At 39.6% G+C, this 13938-nt stretch overlaps 1 protein-coding gene across 6 annotated transcripts in view; it reads left to right on the forward strand.

Moving 5' to 3' along the window:
* The window catches only part of FMN1 (formin 1), a 430195-nt gene that overhangs the window by 273062 nt on the left and 143195 nt on the right, over positions 1-13938 (forward strand). For all 6 annotated transcript variants that reach the window (XM_043548088.1, XM_043548089.1, XM_007069366.4 and 3 more), the window contains one exon: positions 11245-11332. In XM_043548088.1, coding sequence (XP_043404023.1) covers positions 11245-11332 — 88 coding nt within the window. The remainder of the gene's footprint in view (positions 1-11244; positions 11333-13938) is intronic.

The following is a 13938-nucleotide window of genomic DNA, read 5'->3' on the forward strand; positions in this document are numbered from 1 at the left end:
CATCTTTCATACCAACTGCAGCATTTCATCTGCCTTCCTCCCTTCAGAGACCACCTTTATCACTTCTAGCGGGCTTGGGAGTCTATCCCTATGGACAAATGGGTTTTGGAGATAATCTCCATAGGGTACTCCATCCACTTCACTTCTCTTCCACCTGCCAACCCCCCTACCCTGCCCTCTTCAGGGACTGCTCTCACGAGAACCTGCTATGGCAGGAAATTAGACTGTCTTCTACTTTGGAGTACTATACAACCGGTTCCCATGCATCACAGAGGGAAAGTGTTTTATTCCAGGTATTTCCTGGTTCCAAAAAAAAAAAAAAAAAAAGAACAGTGGTTGGAGACTCATCCTAAATTTAAGGCTACTCAACACCTTTGTGAAGGCACAAAAATTCAGAACAGTGACACCTGCAGCAATAATTCTGATACTAGCCCAAGGGGATTGGTTCTCAGTCCTTAAACTTCAGGACGCATATTTCCATATAGCAATTCACACATCTAACAAAAGATTCCTACGTTTTACTGTCTGTCAGGACTATTTTCAGAATAGGGTGATTATAAGTAGTAAGCATAGAGATCAAAGTTGGTTATCCAAGAAATAAAATAAATTCGCAGTCTGAGTTCTATAAACTAACCAGGATTTGAATCAAGCCTTGTCTCACACTAGTAGATGGTACAAACAGGTCACAGAACTTCAATACAGAGGCTGGAACTCTCCGCCAGCCCGGGACCACTCTCCCCATTTCAAAATCTTTGTCCTCCAGATGTGTTTCCAGGTGTTGAGTTGTCGGGGAGTGAGGCCAAGTCATGATGTCACTTTCCCTCTTTATAGTTTCTTTGAGTTTGCTGGAAAGATGTATGCTTCTGAAGTGGAGGTCTACTTTGTCGTCTTCTTGCTTTCTCTGCGAAGTTTTTTTCTGGGATAATCATTGGGAGTGTGGTTACGCTTTAATGGGCCATCAGTGCATCTGGCTACTCCATTGTTGTATCTGATAGGCTGGTTGTGGCTGTTCCCGACTTCACAGCATATTTCAGTAAAACACACATAGCAAATCTTCATAACTTCAGATACAATAGCACATACAATCCAACAGGATATTAATGTTCAACAGATCAAGACTTTCAGAATGATGCCTCACAAGGCATATTTTGTACAAACCGTATCATAATTATATGACAGTGGTGAATACGGGGGTTCAAGGGTGTTGCTTTGAGCTACAGAGTGCCACACTCACCTTACAGGGACGTTGTGAATATAAATTAATTAATGTTCAGGATGCACTCAGATACCATAGTGATGAGCACCATAGAAAAGCCTATGAGGAAATGAACGGTTCTGTCTTCCAAGCAGGATTTGAATAGTGTACAGTGTACAGTAAATAAGGTGTGAGGCCACATACTGAACAACAAGGAGAAACCAATATATTGAATAGTTACCCATTATGTGAGCACTGTCTATTCTGTGCACTGAATGAGTCCGGGTTCCTGTAGAAAAATAGTATCTGCTCTTGTAATTAAAGACTGAAGCAAATACTCACCAGCAACTACACACCACACAACAAAAACACTAACCCAGGAACCAGTCCCTGCAACAGACCCCATTGCCAGCTCTGTCCGCACATCTATTCAAGGGACACCATCATAGGACCTGACCACAATCAACCACACCATCAGGAACTCGTTCACCTGCATATCTACCAATGTGATATATGCCATCATGTGTCAGCAATGTTCCGCTGCCATGTACATTGGCCAAACTAGACAGTCGCTATGCAAAAGAATAAATGGACACGAATCAGACATAAAGAATTATAACATTCAAAAACCAGTAGGAGAACACTTCAGTCTCCCTGGACACTCAATAACAGACTTTAAAGTGGCAATTCTTCAACAAAAAAACTTCAAAAACAGACTCTAATGAGAAACTGCAGAACTGGAATTAATTTGCAAACTGGACACCATCAAATTAGGCCTGAATAAAGACTAGGAGTGGATGGGTCACTACAAAAACTAATTTTCCACTGCTAATACTCGCACTTTCTTGTCAACTCTTTGAAATGGGCCATCTTGATTACACTGGCTTCATTAGCATTACAAAAATGATTTTTTCCTCCTTTGGTATTCACCCCTTCTTGTCAACTGCTGAGAATAGCCCACTTCCACCTTAATTGAATTGGCTCATTAGCACTGACCCCCCACTTGGTAAGGCAACTCCCATCTTTTCCTGTATTTATACCTACCTCTGTATTTTCCACTCCATGCATCTGATGAAGTGGGTTTTAGCCCACGAAAGCTTATGCCCAAATAAATTTGTTAGTCTCTAAGGACTCCTCATTGTTTTGCTGATACAGACTAACCCGGCTACCACTCTGAAACCTGTCAAAAGGATGTGGTGTTTTTGAGAAGCATGTCTTGTGGGTCAAAGATAAGGTTGTTGCAGGGAGGTCAAGTGAATGTATTCACTGTAAGGGTACGACAGTCTTAAGGTAAAATATTCAAAATTTTACTGTTTATCAACATTGCCTTCTCTGATTGTTTCCATATTTTGTAAGGCTTAACTTTTAATTATAATATTCTTTGCATGTAGTTTTTGTAGCCACTGTTACGTATCTCTATTAGTATTATGTCGACACAGTTATTTGTCTGGAAATTTCTTTTTATTTTTAAAAGAAATAATATGTTATACTGAAATTATAAAAAGACTTCAGCCATAATGTTTGGTGTGTATACAAGTTTTTGCACTATGAACAGATTCTGCACATGAACTTTTAAGTGCATAAGTGTTTAAGTGTTTATGCACTGAAAAGAATTGAGTATATAAAAGTTAATGTCTATAATACTGAAAAGACTTCAGCTGTAATTTTAAAAAAAAACACCCATTTCCATTGAATTGTAATGGTATTTGAACACCTATCTTCTTTAGGTTGCTTTGGAAATCCTAGACTTCATAGATATATGCCAGGCTTACAACTCCTCAAAGATATTTGCTACACCTGCAGTCTCCCAAAATGCCCTTATAGGACTAGCAAGCCGTGCATAGACTATTTCATATGTTGGATTTAAGCACCTAAAACTTTATATACAGCAAGATCCTAGCTCTTCCCTCACACCAAACTGTCATTGGCCTTTGTCTGCCTCTTAACAGACCTAATCCATGCAATCTGCAAACTGACAGGCACAGATACATTGCTTTGAAGTCACCTCACCCTGTGGGAGTTGCACAGCCCAGACTTGCTCTGTACTTGATTTCAGCTGTAAAGTCAGAGGTAGCTGGAAGGAAGATAGAACTAGGAAACTGACTTTGAGATGCAATAAAAAATGGGTGCAGCAAGCATCAAACTACAATGCCATGTTACCTGAAAGAGATGTGTTTTAGAAGACAAGTGCTTCAGTGTAATGTACAGTGTATGCATCTTTTATATCTTAACGTTACTAAGGCTAGATATATTTTAAAGTATGTGTTTGTCTTCCCTATATTTCTGAGGATTTACCAGGAAGATAGTCATCCTTATAGAAGCTAGTGTTTTCTATACTGGTTCAAGGAACAGTATGTCAGGAAGTACCTGATGCCACTGTTTCTTCATCTTACAAAGAAAATGGGTAAATGTCAGGTAATTTGTGTCACGTGTATGATCTAAATGAAGGTCCATCAATCATTTTTGGTCCGTCAGTGCAATGATTATCATATCAAAGACACAGAATGACAATGAGGGTAAAAACTTTTCTGTTGTCTATTATCTCTAACTGGCCTCAAGTAATTATTAACATATGTTCTCATTTAACATGTGTCAATATTTTGAATGAAGAGCATTATTTAAGTTAAAGGGATATATCTGTCAGCAAATTTTCTATCTAGTAAATGAAATATTATGATTACTTCATTTTGTGGTTCTGCAAGAAAGGCAGATATTGCAGAAATAGTTGTCTGCTTCACAGGTTTGAAACACAAAGGTCATCTTCAACTTTCTACAGAGAGGTAATAAACAGTGCTTGAGCAGAAGAATTCTGGTGAATGTTCCTCCTAGCCACTCCTCCTTTCTCTCCATCCATTGTACAGTGGGGAGCAGAGTGCATTCCTTTGCTTACCACCAAGTTATACACTCATGGAGGGTGTAGGATATACCCTTTAGCATAGATGGGAGCCATTAATTTTTGGTACTTTTACAAATTTGATAATAATGGAGCAACTGAGATAAATGTGTATCCATCTCATTCCTCATCTATGAAGAAAAGCTCTGTGTCACTCAAAAGCTTTTCTCTTTCACCAACAGAAGATGGTCCAATATAAGATATTACCCCACCCACCTCTCTATATTATATCAAGCAAGTGCCATGGCTATTGCTTGTCTATTTAAAGTGTGTTTTTAAAATAATAACACAAGATTTTTTTTCCCTATTGTATTTAATTTGAAGTTAAATGCCTCCTGAAGCACTTAAAAATATAGATCAAAATATAAAAACAACATGGCTTCTCATAATTTTGATTTAAATATATTATTCAAATAGGTATAAAACCTGCCTTACTTTGAGCAGAGGGAGAAGAGATCATGGCTGACGCTTTATATCCTACAGAAATCCCACGAGCACATATGGGGGGTGGTGATGGCATTGTGGAGTACACTTAGCTGTAACTCTGAGCAGGGTTTCAGTAGGCTCCTAACAAATGCTTGGGGATAATTGCAGTATACAAGCTAAATGTTGGTGTTGGACATTGTGATCTGCAGGCCATCATGTTAGCGATAGTTTCTCCCAACACATTTGAGTGTCATGGAAAGAACCTGTGCACCAATGTAGGGAAGGACATCGCCTTTAATTGCTTAAATAAACTTAATCTTTGCAGTTTTATGTACCACAAAGTGTCCGGGACAAAATTTACACAGAACAATGAAGTTTTTCATGCAACATTAATGGGATGTATTTCTGGCTGCATTAAAGAAACACCCGTTAGTGGGGATGTAAGCAGGGGTGAAAGTAAGTTAGAGGACTTACCGGTACGCTGGAGTCCTGAGCAGGGGGCGTGGCTTCAATTGGAAGGGGCGTGGCCTTAACCAGAAGAGGCAGGGCCTTAAATCCCCGGGTCCTTTAAATCTTGATTTAAAGGGCCTGGGGGTCCAGCTGTGGTAGTGGTGGCTGTGAGCCCGAAGCCCTTTAAATCACCCCCGAGCTACCAGCTGCACAGGCAGCTGGGAGCCCTGAGGCTCAGGGGCGATTTAAAGGGCTCAGGCCTCCAGCTGCCACTACTGCAGCAGAGCCATGGGCCCTTTAAATCACTGAGGAGCCCTGGGGGCTCCCAGTTGCCACCACTACCCTGGGGCTCTAGGCTCTGGCAGAGCTTTAAAGGGCCTGGGGCTCCGCTGTGGTAGCGGCTGCCGGAGCCCCGAGCCCTTTAAATCCCCACCTGAGCCCTACTGCCCAAGCCCTGCGGTAGCGGCGGCTGGGATCCATCAGGGACTTAAAGGGCCCCATGGCTCCAGCCGATGCTACTGCCCCAGCCCTTTAAATCCCCACCAGAGCCCCGCCGCCACTACGCCAGGGCTCGGGCAGCAGGGCTCAGGCGGGGATTTAAAGGGCTTGCGGTTCTGAAAGCCGCTACCGCTCCGGCCCTTTAAATCCCCTCCGGAGCCCCACCGCCACTACCCTAGGGCTTTAAATTGCCGTCTGGGAAAGCCGGTCCTGGTTCGGCGCACTGGCTCTTACAGGTACGCCGTACTGGGGCGTACTGTCTTACTTTCATCTCTGGATGTAAGAATAATTTAGCTAAATGTATTCAAGTATGAGTACATATCCACTTTTACAATAGATGGTAGATATTAGAGAGACGTACAAAGAACACTTTGCATCAAATCAAGTAGCCTAATATTTTTTAAATGGCCAGTCAGTAGAAGCCACTTAAGGCAAATTATGTTATGGACCAGGGGATAGACTGAATAAGACAGCAGCAGCATTCACGTTCTTTTCATTGAGCCAGAAGATGCTATATCCATTTCAATGATGTGTTTATTCTCTAGAGGAGAGACAGAGTGCTGGCTGCCATGTCCAGTCTTAGACAGACTCTGCCAGCTGGCAGAACAGCATCCACTAACAGCAAAGAAGTCAGCTGCTTACCTGTCATTGCCAGCTACAGTCAGGAGATGCAGACTGCTGAGAGGTGATTAATGCCAGGTCATCTTTAACAGATATAGACTAAATACAACAATGGTGCCTTTGCAAAGTTCTGTTTCATTACCTTTTGCTTTTTAATAAGTTGGATAAGTGATGTGTCCTCCTTACATCTGTTTTCTATGTAAAATTCTCAAATAGAGTTTATACTCTGCTGCCAGCACCCTTCCGAAACTGACCATAATTTGAGGCAAAGGAGATGCCACAGAAAATATATTCCCTATTTCTAATATTGATTGCATCTGGTTGTTGCAAAAGGTCTCTAATTCTTCATTGGTTCCAAATTCTGACAACAAAATTCCTTATGCAATTACATAGCATTACAACTGTATTTTTAATATGTTTTGTATGTCCTACTTGAGCTATTCTGCTGTCTTATTGTTACCATTTTTGTTATCTAATGAATAAAATATTAGCCTTTAGTCACAAATTTGGTTTCGCTGAAGTTATTTCAAGTAGTCTGGGTCTAGTCTGATCTCTGTTAATTATGACCATGTGTACTTATTTCCATACAGATTTTTAGATACAATATGAATCTCTCTATTTTTTTTAAAATGTACCATTACAATTATCTGCAATTTTTTTTTTTACAAAAGTTACAAGAAAAATTAGCTAAGTGGACTAATTTGATCAGATCTGGAGAGCATATCAACAATTTTCTGAAGTAGCCTAATGTATTAGTTTCAAATGTCATATTATCTGTATGAGGTATAGTCTGGAAAGGTTTTACCTCAAACTAGGCATGTCTAATGGGGTTTATGACAACATATAAATTTGACCCTGAACAGGGTCAACCTGGAGGTCAGTGAATGCTATACAAATTGCATACTAGTCGAGTCTATAATTATCCCTGTTAGAAGTTAATGTGCTACCTAGTTCAGCAGACTCATATACAGCTTCAAAAATGACCATCATATACTGGGTACTTCCTGACATTTACAAAGAATCACATTTTACAGGAGGAGATGTATGCAAAGTATTCATATACAGTGACTTGTAGCCAAGTCATTTTGTATGTTTGTATATTTGGGAAATTCAGAACATGGATTCTGTCTTGTTCAAACAAAATACATAGAATAAGAATACAAAGTTAATTAATTTTAATAGTTAACATACAGTATCATAAATATAGTGTGTAAAGACTTTCAGGATATGTTTTATTTGCAGTGCTGGCATAAAGTATGCTATATGTAGCATAACTAGCATTCATTAAATTGTGTGGTGAGCCTCTACTGCACGGTCATAAGTATCTTGTAAGATCCTTGTTGGAGGTACCATATATTGTTGTTTGTTTGTGAAGTGTCTGGCACACTTTTAGCACTTGATAAATAATAATTAACCCTGCATTTATTCAGACAAAAATGTTACTAGCCTTTCTCTCTCTACCATGTTTCCCAACTCCCATTTCACTTTTGTATTTGTGATTGGCTGAGTGGCTGCTCTGCTAAATGTCCCTGAATGGGCCCATAAGATAGGAGTATTGCAGTAAACAATTGTATGAATTAGTATGAGATTTTTTTAAACCATACTATACTTTGCAGTTTTCATTATTGTGAGAGCCACTAAAATATATTATTGGGATAACAAAACTTATATCACGACTTTGGGGGTTGGAAAAGTTTAACGGTTTGTTTTGATTTATATTTGAATGCTTCTGTTGGTAGGATTAAAATTCAGTTTCTCACAGTATTTCCCCAGACATACTGTGCTGGATATCTCTATTAAGCATTTAGTTGTACAAGTTTCCAGCCTTGTTGAAATCTAGATTAGAGAGAGGCAGATTTTGGTGAAGTGTTTGAATTTTCAAACTAATTAACAAGAGATGGTCCTGAGCCAAGACCCTGGATATGAAACGTCTCCTGAATTTTGAGGAAGTTCATCTCTGGATCTGAATTTTGTGACTTGTTCCTATCATATCTCTCTAATGGTACAAACCAAACCACAGGTACAAACATCGCAAAACTTATGGGAAGTTTGGCTTCAAATCCTAATTTTGCATCTCAGGTTTATCTGTGCCATCAGCTGAACTAAACCTCCAAAACTTTGAAGGTTCACCTTTCAGTATTTTATGTATGTACCTATCCCTGCTCTGAGGTAATACATACCTGAATATGGATCTTTTGTTCATTTTAATATGCTAAAGTCGCTCCGCCCCACACACATACACACAAAAATAGTTTGGGCTCAACACAGATCACTAACATGTATGATCTAATATTCAAAACATGGTCAGAGTCCTTCACTCCTCCTGGCTTTGGTGGCAGATGCTCAGTCATCATTGGAAAGAAGAACTTTTCAGCAATCTCTGAGCATTTTAGGAGCTGTGTTGAAAGAGAGCCATAGGAAAAGCCATCAGCTTTCTTTGATCAAGAAGAACATGTGTTGGAAAGTGAGGACTCGAGGATGGGCTGTAGTGAAATTAAAATTATCTTTGAGACATACTCAGAATTAGGGCTGTCAAGCAATTAAAAAAATTAATCGCAATTAATCGCACTGGTAAATAATAATAGAATACCTTTTATTTAAATGTGTTTGGATGTTTTCTACATTTTCAAATAGATTGATTTCCATTACAACACAGAATACAAAGTGTACAGTGCTCACTTTATATTTATTTTTGATTTCAAGTATTTGCACTGAAAAAAACCAAATAAATAGTATTTTTCAATTCACCTAATACAAGTACTGTAGTGCAATCTCCTTATCGTGGAAGTTGAACTTACAAATGTAGAATTATGTACATAACATAAGAACGGCCATACTGGGTCAGACCAAAGGTCCATCTAGCCCAGTATCCTGTCTTCCGACAGGAGCCAATGCCAGGTGCCCCAGAGGGAATGAACAGAACAGACAATCACCAAGTGGTCAATTCCCTGTCTCCCATTCCCAGCTTCTGGCAAACAGAGGCTAGGGACGCCATCCCTGCCCATCCTGGCTAATAGCCATTGATGGACCTATCCTCCACGAACTTATCTAATTCTTTTTTGAACCCTCTTCTAGTCTTGGCCTTCACAATGTCCTCTGACAAAGAGTTCCACAGGTTGACTGTGTGTAATGTGAAGAAATACTTCCTTTTGTTTGTTTTAAACCTGCTGCCTATTTCATTTGGTGACTCCTAGTTCTTGTATTATGAGAAGGAGTAAATAACACTTCCTTATTTACTTTCTCCATACCAGTCATTATATTATAGAGCTCTATCATATCCCCCCCCCCATCCCTTAGTTGTCTCTTTTACAGGCTGAAAAGACCCAGTCTTATTAATCTCTCCTCATACGGAAGCCATTCCATACCCCTAATAATTTTTGTAAAATTTTAGAGCCTGCAAGTCCACGCAGTCCTACTTCTTGCTCAGCCAATCGCTCAGACAAACAAGTTTATTTACATTTGCAGGAGATAATGCTGCCCGCTTCTTGTTTACAGTGTCACCTGAAAATGAGAACAGGCGTTCTCATGGCACTGTTGTAGCTGGCGTCGCAAGATATTTACGTGCCAGATGCACTAAAGATTCATATGTCATGCTTCAACCACCATTCCAGGGGACATGCGTTCATGTTGATGACAGGTTCTGCTCAATAACAATCCAAAGCAGTGTGGACCGATGCCTGTTCATTTTCATCATCTGAGTCAGATGCCACCAGCAGAAGGTTGATTTTCTTTTTTGTTGGTTCAGGTTCTGTAGTTTCCGCATCAGAGTGTTGCTCTTTTAACACTTCTGAAAGCATGCTCCACATCTCATCCCTCGCAGATTTTGGAATGCACTTCAGATTCTTAAACCTTGGGTCAAGTGCTGTAGCTACCTTTAGAAATCTCACATTGGTACCTTCTTTGCGTTTTGTGAAATCTGCAGCAAAAGTGTTCTTAAAATGAATAACATGTGCTGGGTCATCATCCAAGACTGCTGTAACATGAAATACATGGCAGAATGTGGGTAAAACAGAGGAGGGGACATACCATTCTACCCAAGGAGTTCACAAATTTAATTAACACATTATTTTTTTAATGAGCATCATCAGCATGGAAGCATGTCCTCTGGAATGGTGGCTGAAGCATGAAGGGGCATATGAATGTTTAGCATATCTGGGACATAAATACTTTGCAATGCCAGCTACAAAAATGCCATGCAAATGCCTGTTTCAGGTGATATTGTAAATAAGAAGCAGGCAACATTGTCTCTTGTAAATGTAAACAAGCTTGTTTGTCTTAGTGATTGGTTGAACAAGAAGTAGGACTGAGAGGACTCGTAGGCTCTGAAGTTTTACATTGTTTTGTTTTTGAGTGCAGTTATGTAACAAAACCAAATCTACATTTGTAAGCTGCACTTTCATGACAAAGAGATTGCACTACAGTACTTGTCTGAGGTTAATTGAAAAATACTATTTCTTTTGTTTATCATTTTATAGTGCAAATATTTGTAATAAAAATAATATACACTTTGATTTCAATTACAACACAGAATACAATGTATATGAAAATGTAGAAAAAATCCAAAATATTTAATAAATTTCAATTGGTATTCTATTGTTTAACAGTGCAATTAAAACTGCAATTAATCACCATTAATTTTTTTAATGGCGATTAATTTTTTTGAGTTAATTGCGTGAGTTAACTGCAATTAATCAACAGCCCTACTCAGAATATCTCACACTCCTGCACCACATTCTCCTGATGGGGGTAAGGGGAAAGAATATGCATTTCTTGAATAAAGATCTGATGTGGGTTTGTCTTACTGGTAGACAGTATCCTACAAATAAAGGATGATCTTTCCTTACTGGCGCTGGTATGAATTACATTTTGGAGCTGGCTTGTATTTATTACTGTTATTTGAAGTCCAAGCTTTGTGGTCCCGTTTCAACTGAAAAGTTTAAATAATTTGAAGAAGCTGATGTCTTGTTACCTATATACGTGGCTACAGAAGGCCAGGAGAAGATTGAGATAATCATAGCCTTATACCACATTTAAATGATGAAAAGCGTTGAGCAGTATTCAATTTAACTCACAAATTAGCATTTCTAGCTCTTCTTTAATAATGAAGGGTTTTGTAGATTGATAATTTTGACTACAATAGCATTTTGTTTTATAATTCCAGATTATCAAACTGCTGGATGGAAAGCGATCTCAAACTGTAGGAATTTTGATATCCAGTTTGCACCTGGAAATGAGGGATATTCAACAAGGTGAGAATTACAAAACTCTTGATATAACTTATTTACATAGAAATTTTCTCATATCTTTACTTAAAGTGAATGTTAGGCAAAAGTGGGTGCTCCTATGTGTGTTCCCTTTTTGGTGTTAGTATAATAACGAGAAAAAGTAGTATTAGTTTTCCAACTAAGTACATAAAAGTGAACAGCTGCTAACTTAATCTGAAATTTAAACCCAGCCCTTTCCCCTGGTAATTAATTGACTTTAGATTTTGATTTTATATATCACACCCAGTGTTATGATTTTCGTGTTTTTCATGTATAACTGTTTTGGATTTTAAGAGTAGTTCTATCGGATTGCCTTCTATATGTGTGCTCTCAAAGCTGTTTACGTTGGCTCCCTTCTTTGTTCCTCTTCTCTCTCCCGCTCTTTGTCATCCTCATCCTCAGAGGCCCTCAGCTCAGGGAAGCTCAAATGAGAACTTACAAATAATATTTGGGGTTTGTTAGGTGTTTAATTTTTTGCTTCGATGGCAGTGTAAAAAACGTATCCAAAATAGAAAATACCAAAACCATATGACAAGAAGAGGGATGAACACTGAGCAGTACGTTTTCAAGTGTTGGGGGCTATTCTGTGCATAAGTCCTATTATTGGTAGAAATGGGCCAAAGAAGCTTGGAAAAAATATATCTGTCTCTGACTAGGGTTTTCAGGGGACGTAGATCAGGTATTTTGGTGCTTGTGCTACATATTAAAAAGGACACTGTTTAGGTGATTTTCATATTTTAAAAAGCTTTTCACTGTTTAAAACAACTGCTGGAAAGCTCCAAATTGAAGTCTGCTTTCTTGCGTGTGATGGAGGGAAAACAATAGTAAAGACTGGCTTGGAATTGTGGGGTGTTGAGATGCTGCTGGCATTGATTATTATTAATTTTAGAACAGCCTTGGAGCATTCTAGCTTTTTTTAAAAAACAAGGGCTTACAGATGGTTACAAGAAGAAGAAAGAAATGAGGCAAAACTTTGAGCCTGCCCATAATGTGTCAGAGGTATCATAATGCTAGACACTAGCTGCAGTAATGAATTTTGTGAATAGTTTGCTGGCAAGACTAATAAGAGGCAGCAGCTGTAACATAAAAACCCTGTGATGTTCTTTCTTTTAGTTTCTTCAGAAAAATTTTCAAGGCCTCTTATTTCATGCTGTGAGATGTCTTGTAGATAAGACACTTATGCTGCAGAGTATTAATGTGGCATTTTTATATTTCACAACAATATGAGTGCTATTAATCATGATCTGACTGAAGAGACTACTGGACAAAAGAGCCATAACTCACCAGGACTAAGAATGGCACCCAAATGCTATGAGGATGTTCCTTAGAACCCCATATTATTATAATGATGATCGTAATAGTTGTACTAGTTCATCTTCTGCTTCATGCTGTCACATTCAGTCTATTCCTCACTAAGACGGTTTCCTTTATCACCGGACTTTACCCAATTTACGTAGACTTCTCACCACTATGGAACCTTGACTATTGCTAAGAGGGTTACTTGCTTGCAGGGCTGCTAACTATCATCATTCAATCTCGTGGCTAGGAAAGGATCATTATAATGACATGCATAATTCATGAGTTCCTTTGGAATACTATATTCTTCTCTGAGTGATGATGGTCCCTATCTGTATTCCACTGAGGGTTGTTTGCATGCACCATACGTCCACAGCTTTTAAAAGTAGGAGTATCCATTGGTCCACGCATGTGCCCTTGTTCTGCCTCATGGTTTCAACTGGGGTGATAAAGGGTGGGGTAGACCGACTGCACCCTCAATTCCTTCTCAGTGTTGCATGGTCCAAGTAGGAGCTTCTGCTAGTCTCTCATCTCTTGTGATGCATTTTCAGAATTCCTTGTATATAGTTAGCATTTTATTGTGAGGTGTTATTTTTGGTGGTAGTAGTAGTAGTAGTTTTTGGTGTTAGTAGTAGTTTTCTGAGGATTTAAGGACTTTGGGACACTGCTTTGGAGGTTTCCCTACCCCCCACCCCCAGCACCCACACCTAGTTACTGAATTATGCCGAAGATGCTGAGGTTCAAGATCTGCGCTTCCTGCCCTCACTTATTTTCAATCAGCGATGGCACCAACCCTGCCTTTATTTCTTGGGGGAAGCCCATGTCACATTCAGGGGCAGTATCTGCCTCTCCTCCCTTGCTAGTACCTGCAGTTAGATTAAGGCTGAGCAACCTCTCTGTTGCAGTTGAGGAATGCACCCCCTACCATGGAGGTCCAGTCCAGTTCCACCAGTACCAGTGCTAAGGACCTTGTGCCAGGGCCTAACCGTGAGGCAAGGAAGCATACGCATAATCATGACAGTAAGTCTTCCTCAAAGCCCAAGAAAGACACTGCATCCTCCACAAGTTCTGGCCGTGGAAAAACGGCATGTTTCAAGGCCCACAAGCATTACAAGAAGTCACACAGAATGCCAGACCCATCGATTCCGGTCACTGAGTTTCATATCCCCTCTTCATCAGTATTGCGGAACCACAGGAATCATCAGTTCTGAGGCAGCCTTCTGCCCACTTTCCAGCTCCGATTCAGTCTGTGGAATGACACCGGGAGACTCAAGTCGGTTCCTGGACCTTGTGGA

This window comes from Chelonia mydas, chromosome 6 (assembly GCF_015237465.2).
Source record: "Chelonia mydas isolate rCheMyd1 chromosome 6, rCheMyd1.pri.v2, whole genome shotgun sequence".
Taxonomy (NCBI): domain Eukaryota; kingdom Metazoa; phylum Chordata; order Testudines; family Cheloniidae; genus Chelonia; species Chelonia mydas.